At 60.6% G+C, this 19,389-nt stretch overlaps 3 protein-coding genes across 9 annotated transcripts; 1 reads left to right on the forward strand and 2 right to left on the reverse strand.

Annotated features, from left to right (window-relative positions):
* Positions 1 to 1,716: 1,716 nt before the first annotated feature.
* CRLF1 (cytokine receptor like factor 1) lies at positions 1,717 to 12,216 on the forward strand. 2 transcript variants are annotated; one of them, XM_068536699.1, is made up of 9 exons: positions 1,717 to 1,982; positions 6,600 to 6,881; positions 7,218 to 7,347; positions 7,515 to 7,684; positions 8,694 to 8,851; positions 8,949 to 9,117; positions 11,048 to 11,235; positions 11,349 to 11,391; positions 11,891 to 12,216. In XM_068536699.1, the coding sequence occupies exons 1-9, from the start codon at positions 1,871 to 1,873 to the stop codon at positions 11,902 to 11,904; spliced, it is 1,266 nt and encodes a 421-aa protein (XP_068392800.1). In that variant the 5' UTR covers positions 1,717 to 1,870; the 3' UTR covers positions 11,905 to 12,216. The 2 variants fall into 2 exon arrangements, with proteins under 2 accessions (XP_068392800.1, XP_068392801.1); XM_068536700.1 differs by having other exon boundaries at positions 1,728 to 1,982; positions 11,344 to 11,391.
* Positions 12,217 to 12,482: 266 nt separating this feature from the next.
* Positions 12,483 to 15,350, reverse strand: REX1BD (required for excision 1-B domain containing). 5 transcript variants are annotated; one of them, XR_011073216.1, is made up of 5 exons: positions 15,089 to 15,350; positions 14,912 to 14,994; positions 14,394 to 14,622; positions 13,254 to 13,403; positions 12,483 to 12,710 (listed from the first exon to the last, which is right to left on the reverse strand). XR_011073216.1 is itself a non-coding variant. In XM_068536701.1 (5 exons), the coding sequence occupies exons 1-5, from the start codon at positions 15,188 to 15,190 to the stop codon at positions 12,638 to 12,640; spliced, it is 564 nt and encodes a 187-aa protein (XP_068392802.1). In that variant the 5' UTR covers positions 15,191 to 15,343; the 3' UTR covers positions 12,483 to 12,637. The 5 variants fall into 5 exon arrangements, 4 of the variants coding, with proteins under 4 accessions (XP_068392802.1, XP_068392803.1, XP_068392805.1 ...); XM_068536701.1 differs by having other exon boundaries at positions 13,327 to 13,403; positions 15,089 to 15,343; XM_068536702.1 differs by having other exon boundaries at positions 13,327 to 13,403; positions 14,394 to 14,598; positions 15,089 to 15,339.
* Positions 15,351 to 16,513: 1,163 nt separating this feature from the next.
* On the reverse strand, positions 16,514 to 19,041 carry UBA52 (ubiquitin A-52 residue ribosomal protein fusion product 1). 2 transcript variants are annotated; one of them, XM_068536706.1, is made up of 5 exons: positions 18,944 to 19,041; positions 17,905 to 18,015; positions 17,552 to 17,638; positions 16,794 to 16,896; positions 16,514 to 16,708 (listed from the first exon to the last, which is right to left on the reverse strand). In XM_068536706.1, exons 2-5 carry the CDS (start codon positions 18,005 to 18,007, stop codon positions 16,615 to 16,617), a joined length of 387 nt encoding a protein of 128 aa, XP_068392807.1. In that variant the 5' UTR covers positions 18,008 to 18,015; positions 18,944 to 19,041; the 3' UTR covers positions 16,514 to 16,614. The 2 variants fall into 2 exon arrangements, with proteins under 2 accessions (XP_068392807.1, XP_068392808.1); XM_068536707.1 differs by having other exon boundaries at positions 17,905 to 18,018; positions 18,944 to 19,027.
* Between the last annotated feature and the right edge of the window lie 348 nt (positions 19,042 to 19,389).

Here is a 19,389-nt window from a genome sequence, read left to right on the forward strand (position 1 = left end):
GGTGACAAACTGATGCCCCAAAAGAATGTGCCCCTGGTGCCAGACACTATGCTAAGTGTTTAGACCGTGGAGCCTTCTGCTACATTGCAACTTCCCACAGAAACCCTTAGGCTGGCTAGGAGTCACCCACTGTGCTGAGGAGGAAACTGAGGCAGAGAGGCCTGGTGTGCCCCAGTAAACGACAGTGCAGCATGCCAGGGCTTTACTCTCTCCTTCACAAACCCATCCAGAGTCCAGAATGGGGGACTAGAGGGGTGCACCCCGGACTCCATCCTTTAATCCTCTTTTCTGACAGTCTGAGGTCTGAGTTGGGGACCCAAGTAGCAGGAGTGGAGGGCAGCCGTGAGCAAACGAGATGGGAACTCCTGAGCCCTCCTCAGACACTTTTACCCCCTTGGCTGGTTAGGGACCAAGAGGGAGGGTCCAGGTCTCTAAGGGAACCTCTGGAAAGGGGAGTTAGAGCCCTTCCCCTCTGAGGGCACGCGGCTGGGGGCAGGGCTGCGACTCTAAGAGCCGGGCTGAAGGCGGCCCCGGAACTCTCATTTCAGGCTCCCCCTCCACCGGGGCCTTGGAGGTCTAGAGCCCTTTTATCGTGGGCGCCCAAATCGGATGGGGACCAAGAGGAGGGGGGTGAGGCGCCCGGGCCGGGAGGGGTCCCGAAACCCAAGCAGTGGCCAAAAAACAATAACACCGAGAAGGATCCCTACGCAAAAATAGGAAGACAAGCTATGCGTCGCTCGGGGCAGCCGGCGTTACCTGGAGTCGGCGGGCGGCGGCCGCCCGAGCGATTACTCACTGCGTGGCGCACCCCACCCGCGGGCCGCTGAGCGGATTTTTCCGTGGGGGGCTGTCAGCGAGTCGGGGGGAGCCTCCTTACCGCTCTCCTCCTGGGATTCTGTCCTGCCCCGCACACGGGACCCGCGCAAGCCCCCGTCCCCTTTCCCACGGGGGCCCATTTCTCCCCGCCTGCCCACGCGGGAACTCCCTACTGAGGCCCCCGGGTGCCCCCAAAGAACCTCAGCTCGGTCCCGCTCGAGGGGGACAGCTGAGCCAGGGTAAGGTCCAGGGACACTGTGCCTTGCAGCTTTTTCTCCGTCTTCCCTCCAGCAAAGCCTGGGGCCGAGGCTTCGCGCGCTGGAGGACCAGAGGAGGCGGGATGAAGTGGGAGGGGGAGCGCTGGGCCAAAACCGGTGGGACCCGCGCGCCGATGGCGTGGGGCGGGAGGGAGGGCGACTTTTAGGCCCCTGGGGAGGAAGGGGGGCTGGAGATGGGAGCAGGCGGGGCTCAGGGACCGCTCAGTGGGGGGGCGGGGCCAGAGTTCGGGTGGGGGCCGAGACCGAGGATGGGGGGGAGGAGCGGGCGAGGGCTGGGGGCCTCAGGGGACGCCGAAGGGGCACATGGCTGAGAGCAGGGTGCAGGGAGGTGGGCGAGGGTATGGAAACCCGACTGGGGGCTCCAGGTCCCAGATTGGGGGTAGGGAGCCTGGAGCTGGCGGGGTTGCAAAGGGAGGTCCCAGGTCGGTAAGGGTAGAGTTGGGGGTTTGGGGCCGCGGGAAAGGGCGCGTGCGGTGCGCGGCGGGGCGGAGGCCGGACGGGTGGGGCCCGCGGTGCCCGCGGGCTGGCGGGCGGCTGGGAGGCCGGTGCGGGGCCCGCCGCTCGCCCCCCCTCGGGGGCCGGGCCGGGGGCGGGGCCGGGCGGGGCCAGCGGCGCATTAGCGCCTTGTCAATTCGGTTGCTCAGACTTGCTCTGGCCTCCGCGCCCGCGCCCAGCGACGTGCGGGCTACTTGGCCCGCGCCCCGCCTGCGCCCCGAGTCCCTCGCCGCCGCCGCTGCAGCCGCCGCCCGCCGCGCGCCCCAGGCAGCGCCGGCCCCATGCCCGCCGGCCGCCCGGGCCCCGCCGCCCAATCCGCGCGGCGGCCGCCGCCGCTGCTGCCCCTACTGCTGCTCTGCGTCCTCGGGGCGCCGCAAGCGGGATCAGGAGCCGGTAAGTAGCCGGCGCCGTGCTCCCCTTTTCCCGCCTGGGCCGAGAGCGTGCGCCCCGGGGGCAGCTGCGGGGGGAGGGGGCGCGGGCGCCACCTGGACGGCCCGGGAACAAAGGAAGGCGCCCCCGGCGCGGCCCTCGGGGCGTCCTCACCTGTGGGGCGCACAGGGCCGAAGTCCCCTGGCCCAAGGGTCCGGCTTCCGCTGCCCAGGCCTTTTTACCTGGGCTGTCCTGTGGAGGACGCCCGACTCGGCCCCGGGGGGCCGAGGGGCCGCGGCCTGGGACACTCTGCACTCCAGGACGCGGTGGGCGCACGCGACAGCGTCTGCTGGCTTCGGAGACGCGGAGACCGCGGGTCACCGCTCTTGGGCGGGGGCGCACGCGGTAGGCGCGCTGGGTGCCGGCCCTGAGCGGGGCCCCCCCGGGTGGAGGGATGAGCCCCGTGAGGAAGGCAGGGCGGGAGGGGGCCGCTCTGGCCGCCTGGCTCGCGGCCCGGGGTCCCCGGGGACGCGCCTCTCCGCGGGCCGGCGCCGCCGCCCTCCCCCGGCGGGACCCCGCGCGCGGGGGTCCGCGGAGTCCTCGCCACTGGCGGCGCTCAGAACTGTTCCCGGCCACGCTGCGCCGGGCTAGGAGACTCTAGAGACAGAAATCTTTGTGAGATAGTGGGTGAGAGTGAGAGGGAGCGGGACCCAGCGAGTCCGGGCACCGCAGGCCCAGCCGTTGGGGGGGAGCAGCCACCGGGAGCCCACAGCCCCCTCAGGCCGAGACCCCCACCCTGCTGGGAGCGCCTGGCCTCCGGCACTCTCCGGTCCCCCACCCAATGCACACCCCCGCCAGGACACGGTCTCCACATCCAGACCCGCTCTGGGACACACCCAGAGACACACAAAGACTCACACTGGCTTGTGGCCCGTCACCCTCGCCCTCAGATGTGCTCACACTGCATCCCAGATGCACATTCGCACACCATCGGGGCGCACACACACATTCCATCCCTGACACACACACATTCATGGTCACACTCTTTCCGAGGGAGAGGCAACACAGGGCACACACGCAGGCACAACCTGCCCTGGATGTTCGGATGTTCGCAGTCACTCCACGCACCCCATCCAGGCACACAAGTCGACCCGGGTGGGCAAACACTGCACCCCAGGTGGACCTACACTGCACAGAGCTGTTTGCAGGCTCCCTGCGGTGCTCTTCCGGAAAGAGCAGGGTCCGGTGTCCTGGAGGCACTTGCTGAAAGCCTAACATGCCCAAGGCTCCTGGGCAGGTGAGGGGCTGCCCCAGGCCCTCCTGGGGTTCCTGACAGCTCTGCCAGGCAGTGGGCAGCACCTGTGAATGCCACCTTTAGTGGCAGGCTTTGTTTCCCAGCCAGCAGAGCAGCAGGCAAAGGTGGTGGTGGTGGAAGGATTGTTGTGCGTGTGTTTTTTCCTTTAAGGGGGAAGAAATTAAAGATTCTCACACCTCAGCAATATGTTTCTACTTACGGTGTGGTGTGTCTTAGCACCTGACCAACAGGCGGGTGGGTTGTAAAGTGTCTGCAGGTACCAGCAGGACAGGAGATGGGGACCCCCATGGGGACCCCGGGTGGAGACCACCCTCCTGCCTTGCTTGCAGAGAATCTCACACTTTTCCCTTTTAAAACACATGGTGTTCCTTTTTAATAACGGCAGTGGCTCCAGATTGGGAAGGGGGAGAGAAAAAACTTTTAAAGGCCCCAGTTCTGCGGGAAAGGCGGGGAGGCAGGGAGCAGGGGAGGGGGGCTGTCCAAATGCCTAGCCCAGGGATCTGCTTAAGGGAGCCTTCTAGGAAGCCCCCCAAACCAGGCCAAGGGCCCTCCCAACCTCAGTGGGCTGTCCCCAGCTGCTTTGCCTGGGCTGGAATGTGTGCATCCTGGTCCCAAATGCCTTGGCCCATTGTTTGGGGAGGCCTGGAGGGAGTGCACCAGCCAGCCGGGACCCCAGAGCTGGGAGGGGCCCTAATCCCAACAGTTCCTAGGCACTGCAGTGTGCTTGGCCCTCTGGACATGGTGAGCTCATCGCATTCATCTCCCCAGCAGGTAGAACATATTTTCCTCCCATTTTACGGAGGAGGAAACTGAGAACAGGGGAGGGGAAGCCAATTGCCCAGGTGCCCCAGCTGAGATGAGCACCCACATCCCAGGAGGAGAAGGCCTCCCTGTGACCTTTCCTGCTGCAGCTTGGGGTGGGGGACTGGCCTGTCCAGGCCCGCCTGGCCTTGCCCTCTTGCCCTGTCCCCCGCCCAGCCCTGGGAGGGCAGCTGCAGCTGCTGGCAGGCAGGCCACACCAGCCCAGGCCAGGCGGGTGTGGCAGAGGGGCAGTGCCACAGCCAGCCAGGACCCCCCTGAGAGCCCCTTTCCTGGCCTGGCCGTGGGGGTGAGTGGGAGACAGGAGGGCCGTGACCCACCCCTGGAGGTTTGAGAATGGGCCTGGGGTCCGGGCAGGCCTGGCCGTGCCTCCCACCCTGCTGGGGGGGCCCAGGCAGGAAGCGGTGGGTGGGCCGGGGCAGAGACACTGGCACGCCCGAGTTCATGCTGAAGGAATTCCGAATTAGCGGGCGGCTGGCTGCCTGGGACCTCCGGGGCGGCCCCCTGGCCCCCCGCCCCCCAGCCGCCCCCGCCTCCTCGGCTCTGGCCGGCTCAGCCGGCTCCTTCGCACGGACGCTGAGACCTCCGGCGAGCCCTGGGCCAAGCCCCAAACGCAACTGCGATCCCAGGCTCCAGCAAGACATGGCCCTCAAGCCAAGTTTGCCCCGGAAAATCGTCAGGGCTGGCCCCGGGAACTGTGTCCACCCCACCTCGCCCATTTGGGGCAGTGAGAGCCAGCACAGGGCAGCCGCTGGCATTTAGGGGCCTCCCAGGGGAACCAGGATCACCCTGTCCTTGGCTGCCAGGGAAGCTGGGCTGCCCCTGCCTCTCTGCCCTGCTGCAGTCCCTTCTTACAGCTGCCCAGTGATCCTTTTAAAATATAAATTCCTCCCTTGCTCAGAATCCTGGAATAACTCCTCCCTGCAGGTCTGGCCCCCTGCTAACCTCCCAGACCTCATTTCCTACCACCCCTGCCCCCCAGTATCTTTGCACTTGCTGCTCGCCCTGCCTGGGCACTCTCTTCTGTATATTTTCATGGCTACTTCTTTCACTTTATTCACATCTCAGCTCAAATGCCACCTCCCCAGACAGGCCTCTTGGGCCATTTAGCTGCCACCACTGATTCGTGCTTTATTTTTTCCCTTACTTGTTCTCCTAGACATTTATTTGTGCTTTTTCCTACTGCTCCCTTGGATTCAAGGCCCAAAAGGGCATGAATTTTGGGTATCTTGGTCACCATTGTGCCCTCAGGTCCTGGCACACTGTAGGTGCTCCTTGAATGAATGAATGAACAAATGAGTGAATGAGTCCTCACTACCACTTTTGGTGGAGGGAGAGGCCCCTTCCCAAAGTCTCAGAGAAGTAAAAGAACTGGGTTAACCTCCTGAGTGAGCTGGGGGCATTCGAACCCAGCTCAGCCTGGCTTAAAGATCCCACAGAGTTGTCCTTAAGACAATATTTTCACTCTTCTCAAACAATCTCATGTGGCTGATACCATGATGCCCACTTCCCAGGTGGGGAGACTGAGACTCAGAGGGGCATCAGGGGCTTGAACTGTGCATCCCCTCCCCCTCTTCTATGCCTTGGTTTCCCCTTGGATAAAAACAGGTCTCTCTTAAGTTCTAATCTTTGGACTAGAAGGCTTCTCCAGTGGAAGGCAGGAGGAAAGGCATCAACCACGGCATCCCAGAGGCTCCTGTGCCCAGCACCCAATTCACACACAACCCAGTTTAGGAAGTCACTTCCCATCTGATATTCCCAATGGCCCTGAGGACCGTGAGTTTTCTTGTTCCCATTTTGCAGATTAGGAAAACTGAATCGAGGGAAAGCATGATGACGGCAAGTCCCTTTGGATGAGGTGGGGAGCCTAGAGCTTGCCACAGTCACTTTCAATTCCAGTGGCAGCGCAGAGACTGACAAATATAGGTTTAAATAGTGTGCCCTTCTATTTGGTGACCTTAGGCAAAGGACTCGATCTCTCAGAGCCTTGTTTTTTTTCATCCATAAAATGAGCAGGATTCTAGTAGGGGTCAGGGCACCCCTTTTTAGAAGTGCCTTCCTCCCCACAGAGACATATGTGTGCGGTTCTGGGGGTAGAAGAGAAAGAACACACAATCTGTTATTTCTAATTGTCAAAAATAAAATGAAATGGAAAAAAACAAAAAGCAGAGTGTAGTGGTTGTCAGAAGTATGTGCAAAGCAAGAGGTACTTGGATCTGAGTGAGGTTTGTAACCACTCAGAAAGCCCTTAGCAAGTCAGTGAGGAAGTGGTTTGGAAGGACCTAAGTTGTGGAATCAGACAGTCCTGGGGCTGAATCTTGGCTTTGCCACCAACCTTGGGTTTGTCACTTGACCTAACAGAGCCTCAGTTTCCTTCTCTGTAAAATGGGGACAATCATATAAAGCTCCTTTGCAGGACTACTGTGAGTCTTGGAGGACCTAGGATGGTGGGGGATGCTCAGGGCAGCTCCATCCCAGGCCTGACAGGTGCTCCTCTCTGACCCCAGACACGGCTGTGATCAGTCCCCAGGACCCCACGCTCCTCATCGGATCCTCCCTGCAGGCCACGTGCTCAGTGCACGGGGACCCACCAGGGGCCACCGCCGAGGGCCTCTACTGGACCCTCAACGGGCACCGCCTGCCCCCTGAGCTGTCCCGAATGCTCAACGCCTCCACTCTAGCCCTTGCCCTGGCCAACCTCAACGGATCCAGGCAGCAGTCGGGGGACAATCTCGTGTGCCACGCCCGTGACGGCAGCATCCTAGCCGGCTCCTGCCTCTATGTTGGCCGTAAGTGGGCCCCCAGGACACCTAGGGGTAGCTCTTGGGGGCAACATCTCCCTCTGGAGAGGGGCATGAATCATGGGTCCTCTGGTCTGGGGCTGAACAATGGGTATACTGGCATAAGTTGAGAGGTACAGGCCGTTAGGGTGGGAATGAGAGCCTGGAGACCACCACCCCCCCAAAACCATCCTCAAGAGAGCCATGCAGGTGGTCCTGCCAACATCTGCTCTGTCCATCCTCCTTCCGCTCCAAGGTGGGGGCCCCAGCGGGCAGCCAGCAACTCCCCCTTCCCCCTGTCCACGGCCGGTCCAGACCCTCAGCCCCTGCACCCCCCTTCCCCAGTGCCCCCAGAGAAACCCTTCAACATCAGCTGCTGGTCCAAGAACATGAAGGACCTGACATGCCGCTGGACGCCGGGGGCCCACGGGGAAACCTTCCTCCACACCAACTACTCCCTCAAGTACAAGCTGAGGTTGGTGGTGGCCCTCGGGTGACATGTGTTCCAGCCTGGCTGTGTGGCCTTGGCCAAGCCTTCCCTCTCGGAGCTCTGGTGTCCTCTCTGCACTCCGGGGCTGCTGGGGGGAGGTTTGGGGGCCCAAAGGGACCCTCACATGTCCTCCTCCCCTCCTGCCCCTGCAGGTGGTATGGGCAGGACAACACATGTGAGGAATACCACACGGTGGGACCTCACTCTTGCCACATCCCCAAGGACCTGGCTCTCTTCACACCCTATGAGATCTGGGTGGAGGCCACCAACCGGCTGGGCTCGGCCCGCTCTGATGTGCTGACACTGGACATCCTGGATGTGGGTGAGCCCTGCCCCCCGCAAGGCCAGCCTGGCCCATCTGGGATCCACCCCCTCCCCCTCGGCCCCCACCAGCCCAGCCATGCTGCAGCTCAGCTGAGGTCTGCGCTGCTGGTTGGAATGGGGAGGAGCTAGGCATCCACCCATCCGTCCCCAGCCCCCTGAAGCAGCCAGGATACCCCTACTCTGTGGAGAACACCTGGCCTGGCTGCCTCTCCCTCGGCAGCCCAGGTGTGCTGAGGGGGGCCCCTGGGGAGCTGGGAGGGGGCGCCCAGGTCTGGAGGCGCCCCAGGAAGCAGCAGCCTGTAGCTGGGGGGGGCGTGCAGGCGGGAGGCAGGAAATGGATGATCTGCGAGCAGAATTGGGCCTAATCTAATTAGGGTGTTTCTCAGCCCCAAGCAGGCCTGTGCCTTAACCCTTTCAGCCCCTCACCAAGGCCTCAGGGGAAGAGGCCAGCCCTCCCTGCTGCCCAAAGGGCTCCCAGAAGGTTCCTCAGAAGTGTTGCAGTGACTCCCTCCTCCTGCTTCCCACTTTGCTTCCTTAAGTCCTGAAGCTGCAGTGGGCATGTTCTAAGCCTCAGTTGTCCCTTTGCACCAAGCAAAGCCGTCACATTGAGGACCTTTGTGAAGTTGGAAGGAGCAGGAGGTGGGCAGTGGGGGGGTCGGGGGAGCGTCCCAGGAGTCTGGCAGCCTGAGGGCTCCCTGGTCTCCTGGGCATAATAATAATAATATCATCATCCAGGCAGTGTCTGCTTTTTACATAGTTCCCTGAAGATAGGATTATGTTTCTCCTGTCACAGATAATAATGGTGATAACAGCTAACATTAATTGAGTGCTTCTAGGTGCTGAGTGTTTCCTGAATATTATCTAATGTAATCCACCCGTCCTGAAGGGGGAGAGGGGAGAACGGAGGCAGGTGCCATCTAAGCCACGTTCCCTGGTATTTGGACCCAGACAGGGGCCAGCCAGGTCCAAAGAGAGCCCGGTGACTAAGCCCCGCCCCGCCCCCCTAGTGACCACCGACCCCCCGCCAGAAGTGCACGTGAGCCGCGTAGGGGGCCTGGAGGACCAGCTGAGCGTGCGCTGGGTTTCACCGCCTGCCCTCAAGGACTTCCTCTTCCAAGCCAAGTACCAGATCCGCTACCGAGTGGAGGACAGCGTGGATTGGAAGGTGCCCGCACCCACCCCCCAGTTCCGCTCCTCCCTCCTCCTCTCCCCCCTCCCCTCCCCAAGCTTCCCCCGCCTCTGACCCTGCCCTTGCCGCCCAGGTGGTGGACGATGTGAGCAACCAGACCTCCTGCCGCCTGGCGGGCCTTAAGCCAGGCACTGTCTACTTCGTGCAAGTGCGCTGCAACCCCTTTGGCATCTATGGCTCCAAAAAGGCAGGGATCTGGAGCGAATGGAGCCACCCCACGGCTGCCTCCACCCCCCGAAGTGGTGAGCACCCCAACAGGGCTGGGTGGTCCTGGGACCAGCCCCAAACCAGTCTGGGCCTCTGTTTCCTTGTTTCCTTCAAGAGAGCAGAGGTCTCAAACTTTTGGCCCCGGGGGCCAATTGTGGCCCTTGGATCTATTTTCTTGGCCTGTCATTTGGAAAAAAAAAAGTTTGACCTACTGGCAGACTTTTAAAAACAATAAGTTTTAACACAAATATCCTAGATTCCCTAGAAAAATTGTCTAGAAAATGTAGTAGGACACAGCCAGAGTTACTCCACAGCCCCCATCAGCAGAGGCTGCCCCTTAAGTCAGGGCCCTTACTCTTTCAGTTGTGCCATCCCCACCTAGCCTGTTTCACCCACATGTACCCCTTCCCCAGCCCCTAAGGGCAAGTGAGTTTGAGACCCCTGCTTCTAAGACGATGGGCTGCCAACTCTCCCTATGACCGGCTTTGATTTCCCCTTCTGTTAAAGGTAGCGGGATGGGATGATCAGGGGCCTGGGTCTGATTCCCTCTGCGGTCGGGGGTTTATCTAAGCCCATGGACCTCCCTTCTCTCCTTTGTGAAATGGTATGAAATCTTATTTGGTACGTCTGGCCTCAGCTTCCCTATCTGGAAAGTGGGGATGATAATCATGCCTGCCTCAGGCTATTGTGAGGGTTAGATGAGAGATAACCCATGGAAAGTGCTCTCATGGTGGGTGCCACACAAGGGTTTGCAAGTAATAGTTACTGAGACTCCCATCCCCTGCTCCCCCAGTGGTTTCACCTAAGGGAGGGCCCCTTTTCTGAGGTGAGGACACCAAGGCCCCAAGGTCACACAGGGATCTGAACTCAGTTCCCTTGAAATCCAGGCTCATGCTCCTGGGATGATGGGGAAACCAAGGCCCAGAGAGGATCCCAGAGTCAGGGAGTGGCAGAGCAGGGCTCCAGCCAGTCCCCCAGCCCCCATCCCGGGCCCCTCCAGGTTCGGCGGTGGGCGGGAACTAGCACAGCTGGGAGGGGCCTGAGCCTTGGCCCCTGCTCGTGCCCAGCACCTGTGATTCTTGCACGGGAGCCAGCAGGCGGCTGTGTCCGCTGGGGAGGCTGGGGAGGCCAGGGGAGGCCGGCAGGGGCGGTGGGGGCCGGGGCTGTGCCAGGGCCTGTCAGCGGGTCCCCGGCGTTATTTATGACGTGAGGCCGATGTCCTTATCCGCCGGCCTGCTCACGGCTGGCTGCGGCCAGCTCACGGCTGGCTGCGGCCAGCGACTGGACCAACAGGCCGGCCTCCCACCTGGCCCTCCTGGCCCACTCCCCAACCAACGGGCTGTACTCTCAGGCCTGTCCTGGGGGCTTGCCCCTCCCCCTCAGAGCCACCTCGAATTCTCTGTCTCCCTTCATCTCTCTGTCACTCACTCTCTCTCCCTGTTTCTATCTTTCTGCCTTTCTTGGTTTCTGCGTCCCTACACCCCCAGTGTCTCTGTCCCTCCCTGCTCTGGCTCTCCATCTCTCGACCCTCTGCATCTCCTTGGCTGTCCGTCGTTGCTTTCGCTCTCCCTCTATCTGTCTCTCCTTGCCTCCATCGCTCAGTCTCTGTCTCTCTCTCTCCAGCTCTTTCTCATCAGCGTCTCTCTCTTCCTTCCTCTGCCCCCTGCTCTGTCTGCTTCTCATCCCTTTGGCCCTGGCCTCTCTCCTCCCCCCGCCCCCTTCCACTCACACCTGGCTCAGGCCACAGGAATCGGGTTCTTAGAGGGGATGTGGAGGAGGAGCCCCTTCCTTCCCCTGCCCCCTATCTCCTTGGGGGCGCAGCTGGGCTGCAGTGCTGGGCTGGGCCGTGGGGAGGACCGGGTCCCGTAGAAACAGGGAGGGAGGTGCCCTAAGGGAACATCCCTCTCCTGCCCGCGCGCGCCCTCTGCCGGGCGCGCCCTGACGCTGCCTCTCCGCCCCCATTAGAGCGCCCGGGCCCGGGCGGCGGGGCGTGCGAGCCGCGGGGCGGCGAGCCGAGCTCGGGGCCGGTGCGGCGCGAGCTCAAGCAGTTTCTGGGCTGGCTCAAGAAGCACGCGTACTGCTCGAACCTCAGCTTCCGCCTCTATGACCAGTGGCGAGCCTGGATGCAGAAGTCACATAAGACCCGCAACCAGGTAGGAAGGAGGGACCCCCGGGCGAGGGGTGGAGGGGTGGGGCCAGGGGGGTAAACGGGCTGGGGAGGTAGGTCCTCAGCTCTCAGACACTGCCTCCTTCCTTCCAAGCACAGGATGAGGGGATCCTGTCCTCGGGCAGACGGGGCGCAGCGAGAGGTAAGATGGGACCAGGTGGGTGGGCAGGCAGGGAGACAAGGGCCCCTCCTGGTGGCCGTAGGCCACGGGCCGTCCACCCTCAGCCCTAGTTACTGAGGTGCAATCCCTTCCTCCATCTCTTATCAACATTTACGTAACACCTACTGTGTGCCTGCCCCTGTAGCCCTTAGTCTAGTAAGAGCATCCAGACCCCTTTAAAATGTCCAGAGGGTAATGTCGTCCTCAGGGATGAATGCACATAGCCGCCCGGTAGCATTATATGAGCGCCTACTGCATACCGGCCCTGTGCCAAGCACATTACCTGCAGGACACCCCATGGGATAGATAGATATTACTTTTCAGATGGGAAAACCGGTGCCTAGAAAGGGGCAATAGCCTACCCAAGGTCACCCAGCTGAAAGTGGTGGGACCAGGACCTGAACTGGGGCCTCCTCATTTGCTCTGTGGTCCTGGCCCCTCCCAGGATCCTTGCTAAGCCTGGCTTCCCCTCTGCCTGCAGGTCCTGCCAGATAAGCTCTAGAGGCTGGGGCTGCCCTCCCTGCTGAATGGAGACCCAGGGGCCACCCCCAGACTGGGGGCCACCTCTGTACCCTCACCTCAGGGTGCCCCAGCCCTCTCGGCAGCAGCTGGGGCGAGCACTCTGAGCTCCGAGGGCCACAACAGCTCTGGCCTCCACGTGAGGTGCATCCCAGTGGGAGGAGTGTGTGTGAGGGGGGCTGAGCTTCCCAGAACGCCTGCCAGGGCTGGGGGTGAAGAAGGGTCATTACTCCCCCTACCCAGGACCACTCCAAAGAGTCTTTTTAAATAAACAAACTATTTAGGTGCCCTGATTGTGAAGGTGAGTTTGGGGCTAGAGTGGTCTAGCGTGGGGGCTGACGAGGAATCCTGATGACCCTTTGGGATGGGAATCTTGACCTCCCAGAATTTCTGACTCTCTCCATGATCTGAAATATCTGGTTCCAAACTCCTTGGAGAGTGTGATTCAAAACACCAGAGTTTTTAGAGTCATGGAGTCGGGGAATCTTGCACCTGCCATCCCTGGCTTTGTGGGATCCCACCCCAGCACAGAGAGACAGTGGAGCAGCTGCAGATGAAAGGTTCTTTAGGTTCTTTATTATGAGAGGTGAGGCGAACTTGAAGAGGGTCAGTGGTCCGGTGGGGCGTGACCCCAGCCAGCTGGCAGTCAGGGCAGAGCGCTATATGCCCCATTTCCCATCTCCTTTGGCTTGTCCCTGGGGAGCCACCATCACTCGGCAGATTCTGCATCAAACCTGAGATCCTGGAGAACCTCACTGATCGCTTCCATGGTTTTAATTACCCTACAAGAGTGGATGGGAACTATAAATAAAACCCAGATGGGGCGAATTAGCCGCCGCTGCGCAGCTCCGAAGGGGCTGTAGCCAGCCCCGGGCCCTCCTGCCTGCTGCCAAACCTCCAGGCAGCGCTAGCAGCCAGAAGGACCATTTAGGTGCCTGGGAGGATGGGTGGTCCCACGGGTCCCGAGTGGCAAGAGAAAAGGCCATCTTGGGTGGGTGTGTGCCATCAGGAAGGTGTGCAGGGTGACTGTGGCACATGTCTAGTGGGTGTGCACGTGTGCACTTGGGGGGCTAAAGGCAGGAATGTGCAGGCGTGTGCCTGGTGGGGCCTGGGCGACCATGTCCAAGCTCGGAGTCGAGCCATGTGAGCAGGATTGGTGTGTATGAGGTGCGAGTCTGGTGTGAAACTGCACAGCCTGTGCGCTGGGGGAATGTGTGCAGTACATCTAGGAGTCACCAAGTGAGTACTCTGGCGTGCACACCTTAAGGGTAGTGTGCAGGTCCAGGGGGTTGGCACAGTCTGCCCTTGCCAGCCCTGGGGCGCACCTGGCTGGGGGTGGGTGCCCAAGGGTGCAAGTGCAAATCTAGCATGGTCAGCCCACTGGGAGGCGGTGCTCACTTCATCTTCAGCTGGTGCATCTGCAGGCTGTCCTGCCCAGTCAGCTCTGGTGTCCCCATCAGCTGCAGCAGGGCCACCTGGTTGGGGAATAGGCAGCAAGGAGGATGCCACAACTGGCAGAGGCCACCCCCTGCCCTCCCACATAGTAGGGAGGAAGAGACACTGAAGCACCCGGAAAGGCAGCGGAAGGGTGGGGCCACAGCAGGCGGGAGTCTCAAGGGGCGGTACTTAGCGCAGGAGGAATCTAGGATTAGGTTTAGGGGGGCTCCTGAGGAGAGGGGCCGAGTGGGCGGGCCCTAGAATCAGTGCAGAGCGCAACATGGGCATGGCCTCATGTAGGCGGGGAAGGGGAATAGTGGTGAAATCTCAGCCAGGGATAGGTGGGCAGGGGCGGGGGTGGGGTGGGGTGGGTGGGTTGTGAGGGTTGTGAAGTAGGCGGAGTCTCAGGGACCAGCCAGGGCGTTACAATCCCAGGGTGGAAGTAGGCCAAAAACCTAGACTGGGATTGGGTCTCTAAAGCAGCGTGGCCTGGGAATCCCAGCGTAGAGTGTGATGTGGGCGTGGCTTCGCGTGGAGCTGGCCGGGGAATGGTAGTGTATCTTGGTCAGGATTGGCTGTAGAGGCAGAGTAGGCTGGGCCTTGGGTCCCTAGCGCGAGGAACAGGCCCAGAACCTAGGCTGGGATCGAGGGTGTACCCAGAAGGGGACCTGGCCTGGAAATCCAAGGCCCCCAATCAGCAGGGGGTTGAGTACCTGGCCTGGGGCATTGGGACAAGCCAGCGGGGGTAGGAGCATTGTAGGGGCGGGGTCTGGGATAGAGTGAGCGTGTCCTGGGACTAAAGATCTGGATGAAAAATGCGGGCGGACAGGAGGGGGCTAACCCTGAGACTCTCGAGTGAACTCTTAATGGATGACTGAGGTGGGGCAGGAAGAGGGGGTGCTGGGGCGCCAGGGGCGGGGTTCGAGGGGACGGAGTCTGGCCCCTCCCCCAAGGGGTGCACAGTGGGCCAAGGCCCGAGAGACAAGCCGTGGAGTAGGGGGATACATGGCCGGGGGGCGGGACCTCACCGTGGCCAGGCGCGTCTCCTCCAGCTGCTGCAGCCTGCGCACGTGGCTCGCGAGCAGCGGCTGTGCTCGGGGTCCGGCTAGCTCGGCCTCCACCGCCAGCACCTCCCGCGAGGCGGCGGCGAAGGCCTGGGTCACCTCGTGTACTGTGCTGCGGTAGCGCGGAAAGTCGTAGGGCGGGCCGCTGCTCAGGTACTGTCGGTGGCCTCTGCGGCAGGCGGGGATCCTGAGGCTACGGCCCCGGCTCTCACGCCCTGCACCCGCATCGACCACCTTAAAGCCCTCCAAGTGTCCCCTAGACCCCAGAGTGTTGAGAACGTTCTGACTCCCGCAGGGTAACCCGAGACGGGCCCACCCCTGCGCACGCGGAAGGGAGCGATCTGGTCTCCCCGCAAATCCCGCCCCACCTCTGACACCGCGGCCCCGTGGGGACCCAGTTCCTCCCCCAAGGCACGCCCATCCCCGGAGCGGACTGGGGGCTGAACATTGCGACCCCTCCCCTCCCCTACGCCCTCACTTACTCCTCCAGCCGGCGGAAGGCCTGCGCGCGCTCAGCCTGCAACTGGTGGATGCGCTGCACCAGCGCCCGTATCGCGGCATCTTTCTACGGGGCGAGGGGCACGGCTAAGGTATGAAGCCGGCGCCCCCGAGCCTGCACCGCCCGCCCCGCGCCTGTTCCCGCTCGGGCTCGAGCTCACCCAGGGCCACACCAGCTGCTCGCGCTCTGGGGCTCCACTGGCTCCCGAATCACCGGGCACCGCCGGGACAGCGGACTCTGCCGCGGCCTCAGTGGTGATCATGACTGCGCAGCTCTGGTCCCACCCGGGAGCAGGTTGCTCCGCTGCGTCTGGCGCCCCCTGCAGGCCCGGAGGCCTCTGGAGCCAGCTTATGGCGGCCAGCTAACCTGGAGACCCCGGGGGAGGAATCGGAAGCGAAGACTGGGGGCTTCTCAGGCCCGACACCCTCCACCCACCCCCACCCCTGTGCTTGTTCCCGACCGGCGCCTGCCTTAACGTTTTCGACCTTAAATGTACGGTTCTGTATATAGCAAGGCTGTCCTTCGGCTTATTTCTATGCAGCTATGTCAAAACCCGACTTCACTTCCTCACATCCCATCCCCACTAAGATAAAGAAAATTGAATCCAAGAAGTGATAGCCATCATCTAATGCCACAAGGTTGTGACAACAGTGGGATCTGAACGCAGGTTCTGACACTGGAGAATTCAAGTCACTGGCACCCACAGGTTGTGTGTGAACTGCTCTGAAGAGGGGGGGCCTGTGCAAAAGGCCCTGAGGTGGGAGTCTGGTGCAGGCCTGAGGTTGGGGGTGGGGGGTGGGGGGTGGGAAGGTTCCTATTAAGTACAGAGAAGGCCTGGGAGCTGGACATACACTGCCTAGTTTGAGCTTCAGGAAGCTTCCTCCTCCAGGAGTGGACACAGGGTAGACCAAAAAGATGGTGGTGGCCTGGCCTTAGGAAGGAGGGGGCAACTGACAAAAATGAAACTCATCTGAGGCCTGAAGTGACAGCCTTTAGCTGGCACTCCAGGTCTCAGCTGTTCTCAGGCATCACTGTCTAGGCCTGGGTTGTCACCTACGGGAAGCCCCAATCATCCCAAGACAAATAGGAGCATGGCCTTGTCAGGGCACTACAACCCCTCACCTGACAGGCATCAGTCTTGGGTGGGACCCAGGAGCTCCTAAAGAGCAGTCAAAATTGAGAACAGGTATTTTACGCTAGGTGGGGTGTTCCTTCCTACCCCGCCATCCACCCACACCTGAACACCTCCAGGGCCCAGATGTGAGGGTTGTTAATGTGCCTGACCAGGTTCCACCAGTCCCTAGGCTGAGGTCTTTATTCCCATATTACAGATGACAAAATCCAGATGGGTGAGCTCACTAGGCTATGTAGCAGAGGGCCAGGAGTGAGACTTGCCTGTGCTGTGGTTATGACAACTTTAGACATTAAGGGCAGAGACCATGGCCCACTTTACACATAAGACAACTGGAACCCAGGACAGAGGACCCCCAAGAGCTATGAAGAACTGAGTGACAGAAAGTCCCTAAGGGAGATGCCTGCACCTCAGCCACCTCCCCATTGGACAGACCAACCACATGGACACCAGTTACTGCTCCAGTCAACAAAAGGGAAACTTTACTGGGGCCCCAGGGCCATGGGGCTTAGGCAGGAGGCCACCCTGCGGGCAAAGAAGCCGGTGGAGGGGCCTTATTTGACCTTCTTCTTGGGGCGCAGGTTGTTGGTGTGGCCGCACTTCTTCTTGCGGCAGTTGACAGCACGGGGGTGCAGGCGAGCGTAACACCTGTGCGAGGACACGAGCGAGTTGTGAGGGCACATCCCGACCCCCACCAGGGCCAGCCCACACCCCCAATCTGAAGAGTACATACTTGCGACAGATCATCTTGTCGCAGTTGTATTTCTGAGCGAGCTGGCGAAGGGAAGGCTCGATGATGCCACCTCGCAGACGAAGCACCAAGTGCAGGGTGGACTCTATAGGAAACGAAGGGCAGAGAGAGACAGTGACTGAGCCTAGGCTCACCACCTCAGTCCCACAGGTGCAGGGCAGCCTCCAGTGCCCTGCAGACCATAGCTTCTCAAGTGTGACAGGGACACACTGGAATCCATTGGGTGTTCTATGTGTAGATGGACACACCAGCCCAGCCCACCCCACAGAACCTCCACCTTGTCATTTCCCACCAGTCCTCAGGGAGTCTGAGACTAATATAAATATACGTCAACAGTGGTGTCCATCTGGGTTTCCCCAAGGGCAAGGCTATTTCTAAGTGGTGCAAGGACGACCTTTTATTTTCCTAGGTAAGACATTTAAATCTTCTGCTGCAAAAAGTGGTGCTGATTTTCTTTACAGTAGTTATCACGTTAAAAAACACAAACACAAGAATTAAAGAAAAAAAGTGAATAAGAACACGAGAAACCATCGCCATCTGGAAATCCTGGTGGAGATCTTGAAATGCTTTCCAGCGATGGAAACAGTACCTTACAAAGCAATACTCCCTAGCCCTATCTGATCCTCAGCTTAAGAAGAATCCTCCTCTACAGCCCCCTCCCGGTGCTGAAGAGGCTGTCAGTGCCCCATCCTGGGTCCTAGGCCTCACTGAGGTCCTGTCTAGCCACCCCACCCCCGTACCTTTCTGGATATTATAGTCTGACAGAGTGCGGCCATCCTCCAGCTGTTTGCCCGCGAAAATCAGACGCTGCTGGTCAGGTGGGATGCCTAAGGAGAGAGCACTTCAGTTACTAAAGCTCTGGCAAGAATACTACCAGCAGATCTCCCCTCCCTCCACAGGGCTGTGCCAGGATCACCCCCAAACTGTCAAAAGGGAACATGAGGTAGAGAGGACAAGCTGCCTTCCCAAAATCACACAGGGGAAGCACTGGCATGGCTGAGATCTGTCCAAGCACCCATTTCACACAGGACAGCAGATCCCCAGGACTGAAGGGCCCCCACTGTGTGGAGCACCTAGCCCCAACCCAACTCACCCTCCTTATCTTGGATTTTAGCTTTGACATTCTCAATGGTGTCACTGGGCTCGACCTCTAGAGTGATGGTCTTGCCCGTCAAGGTCTTCACAAAGATCTGCATCTCTGCGTCTGCTGGGGAAGAGAGGGGGGAGAATGGCCGGGTGGAGTGGTGAGCACCGAAGGTCTGAGCAGCCCGAGCTCACAGGCTGGCCAGCCTTAGTTCCTGCCAGCCCTGGGCCAGCATCGACTTCAAATGCAGGCCCGCCCCAGTGCCTGTTTCCTTCCACCCTCCAAGCCAGCAGCTTCGTCTTTGAAGACGGAACGAAAAGTACAGGTCTACGGCACCATCTTGCCAAGCACGGTCTGGAGGTCCCATCCTTCCTCTCCTCTGCCAGCCCCCGCTCTTCCTGCAGCCGGGGTGGGAATCCCATCTTAGTAGCATCCCCCCAACACACACGCTTTTCTCCCTACAGTCCCTTCTCCTAATTCCAAGCTCAAACACCCAAAACTTTGGCTTCCTTCTGGGTTACGCCCTAATCCTCAGACCACATTTCCTGCCTTTGATCCAATCCATAAGTAACAACTGCCAACCACGTGCCTGATACTTGTTTACATAGGTATTTCCGTTTTTTCACTTTCCAAGTCTAGAAAATAGCTGCTACTACCAAACTCTCCTTACAGATTTAGAAAAGGAGACAAGAGACCCAGCTCAAAGGCTTAATATTTTTAAATGAACTGGCAGAGTGTCTGCCACGAGACAAAGTTACAGTTAATACTCCTCTCCATTAAATCGGATCTGCCCCGAAAGACACATCCTCGCCCCAAGCCTCGTCAGATAGTTGGGGCCGGCGGAGCGGGCAGCGTCCTCTTCCAAAGGCCGGCTTCCCTCCCGGGGCCCAGTTCGGGCTCGGAACCCGGCCCAGTGTGCCTTGCTAAGCCGCCCCACAGGGCCTAGCTCGCCTAGACGGATTCCAGGCCGCCCCCTCCGCTGCCTGGGCCCCCGCAGGCTACCGCCCAACCCTGCCCAGGGCCAACCCGCAAGCCCGCCATCACCGACCTGCTCCGTCGTCTCGTTGAAGTGAAAGAGGGCTGCTGAACCGGAAACCGCCGATTCGCCGCCGAGGGCGCCTGCGCACCGAGCACGCTGCGCGTCTGCGTCACAATCCGCGCCGCGCCCCGCCCTCGGCCCCGCCCCGCCCCTATGTTGGGTGCGGGCGCACGAAGACGCGGCGCCAGTGGGCGACCGGTGCCCGCCCGCCTCGGGGTGTGAGCTCCGCCAGTCGGATCATGTAGGAATAATGCCGCACCTTTCCTGGTGTTTCTGCCCGCTGTTTCCAGGCCGCCTGAAGACTGCCCGCACGTAGCGGGTGCTCCAGAAATATTTCAACAGAGTAAGGGAAACTTTTGTGCTAAAGTGAAGGCATTAAGCAGAGGGTCTGCGGGTCCAAGACGCAAGGGTCAAGGCAGGAGGCGACGTAAGGGCCGAATGTGTTGGAGCCACTG

Source organism: Eschrichtius robustus, chromosome 2 (genome assembly GCF_028021215.1).
Source record: "Eschrichtius robustus isolate mEscRob2 chromosome 2, mEscRob2.pri, whole genome shotgun sequence".
Lineage (NCBI taxonomy): Eukaryota > Metazoa > Chordata > Mammalia > Artiodactyla > Eschrichtiidae > Eschrichtius > Eschrichtius robustus.

Coding starts and splice junctions, on each gene's coding strand:
- CRLF1 (XM_068536700.1), top strand. CDS start 1,871: ATGCCCGCCGGCCGCCCGGGCCCCGCCGCCCAATCCGCGCGGCGGCCG. Junction 9,118..11,047: donor TGCCTCCACCCCCCGAAGTG/GTGAGCACCCCA, acceptor CGCCCCCATTAG/AGCGCCCGGGCCCGGGCGGC. Junction 11,236..11,343: donor CACATAAGACCCGCAACCAG/GTAGGAAGGAGG, acceptor CTTCCTTCCAAG/CACAGGATGAGGGGATCCTG.
- REX1BD (XM_068536701.1), bottom strand. CDS start 15,190: ATGATCACCACTGAGGCCGCGGCAGAGTCCGCTGTCCCGGCGGTGCCC. Junction 14,995..15,088: donor AGCAGCTGGTGTGGCCCTGG/GTGAGCTCGAGC, acceptor CTCGCCCCGTAG/AAAGATGCCGCGATACGGGC. Junction 13,404..14,393: donor AGGAGACGCGCCTGGCCACG/GTGAGGTCCCGC, acceptor TTCCCCAACCAG/GTGGCCCTGCTGCAGCTGAT.
- UBA52 (XM_068536706.1), bottom strand. CDS start 18,007: ATGCAGATCTTTGTGAAGACCTTGACGGGCAAGACCATCACTCTAGAG. Junction 17,639..17,904: donor TAAAATCCAAGATAAGGAGG/GTGAGTTGGGTT, acceptor CTCTCTCCTTAG/GCATCCCACCTGACCAGCAG. Junction 16,709..16,793: donor GACAAGATGATCTGTCGCAA/GTATGTACTCTT, acceptor GTCCTCGCACAG/GTGTTACGCTCGCCTGCACC.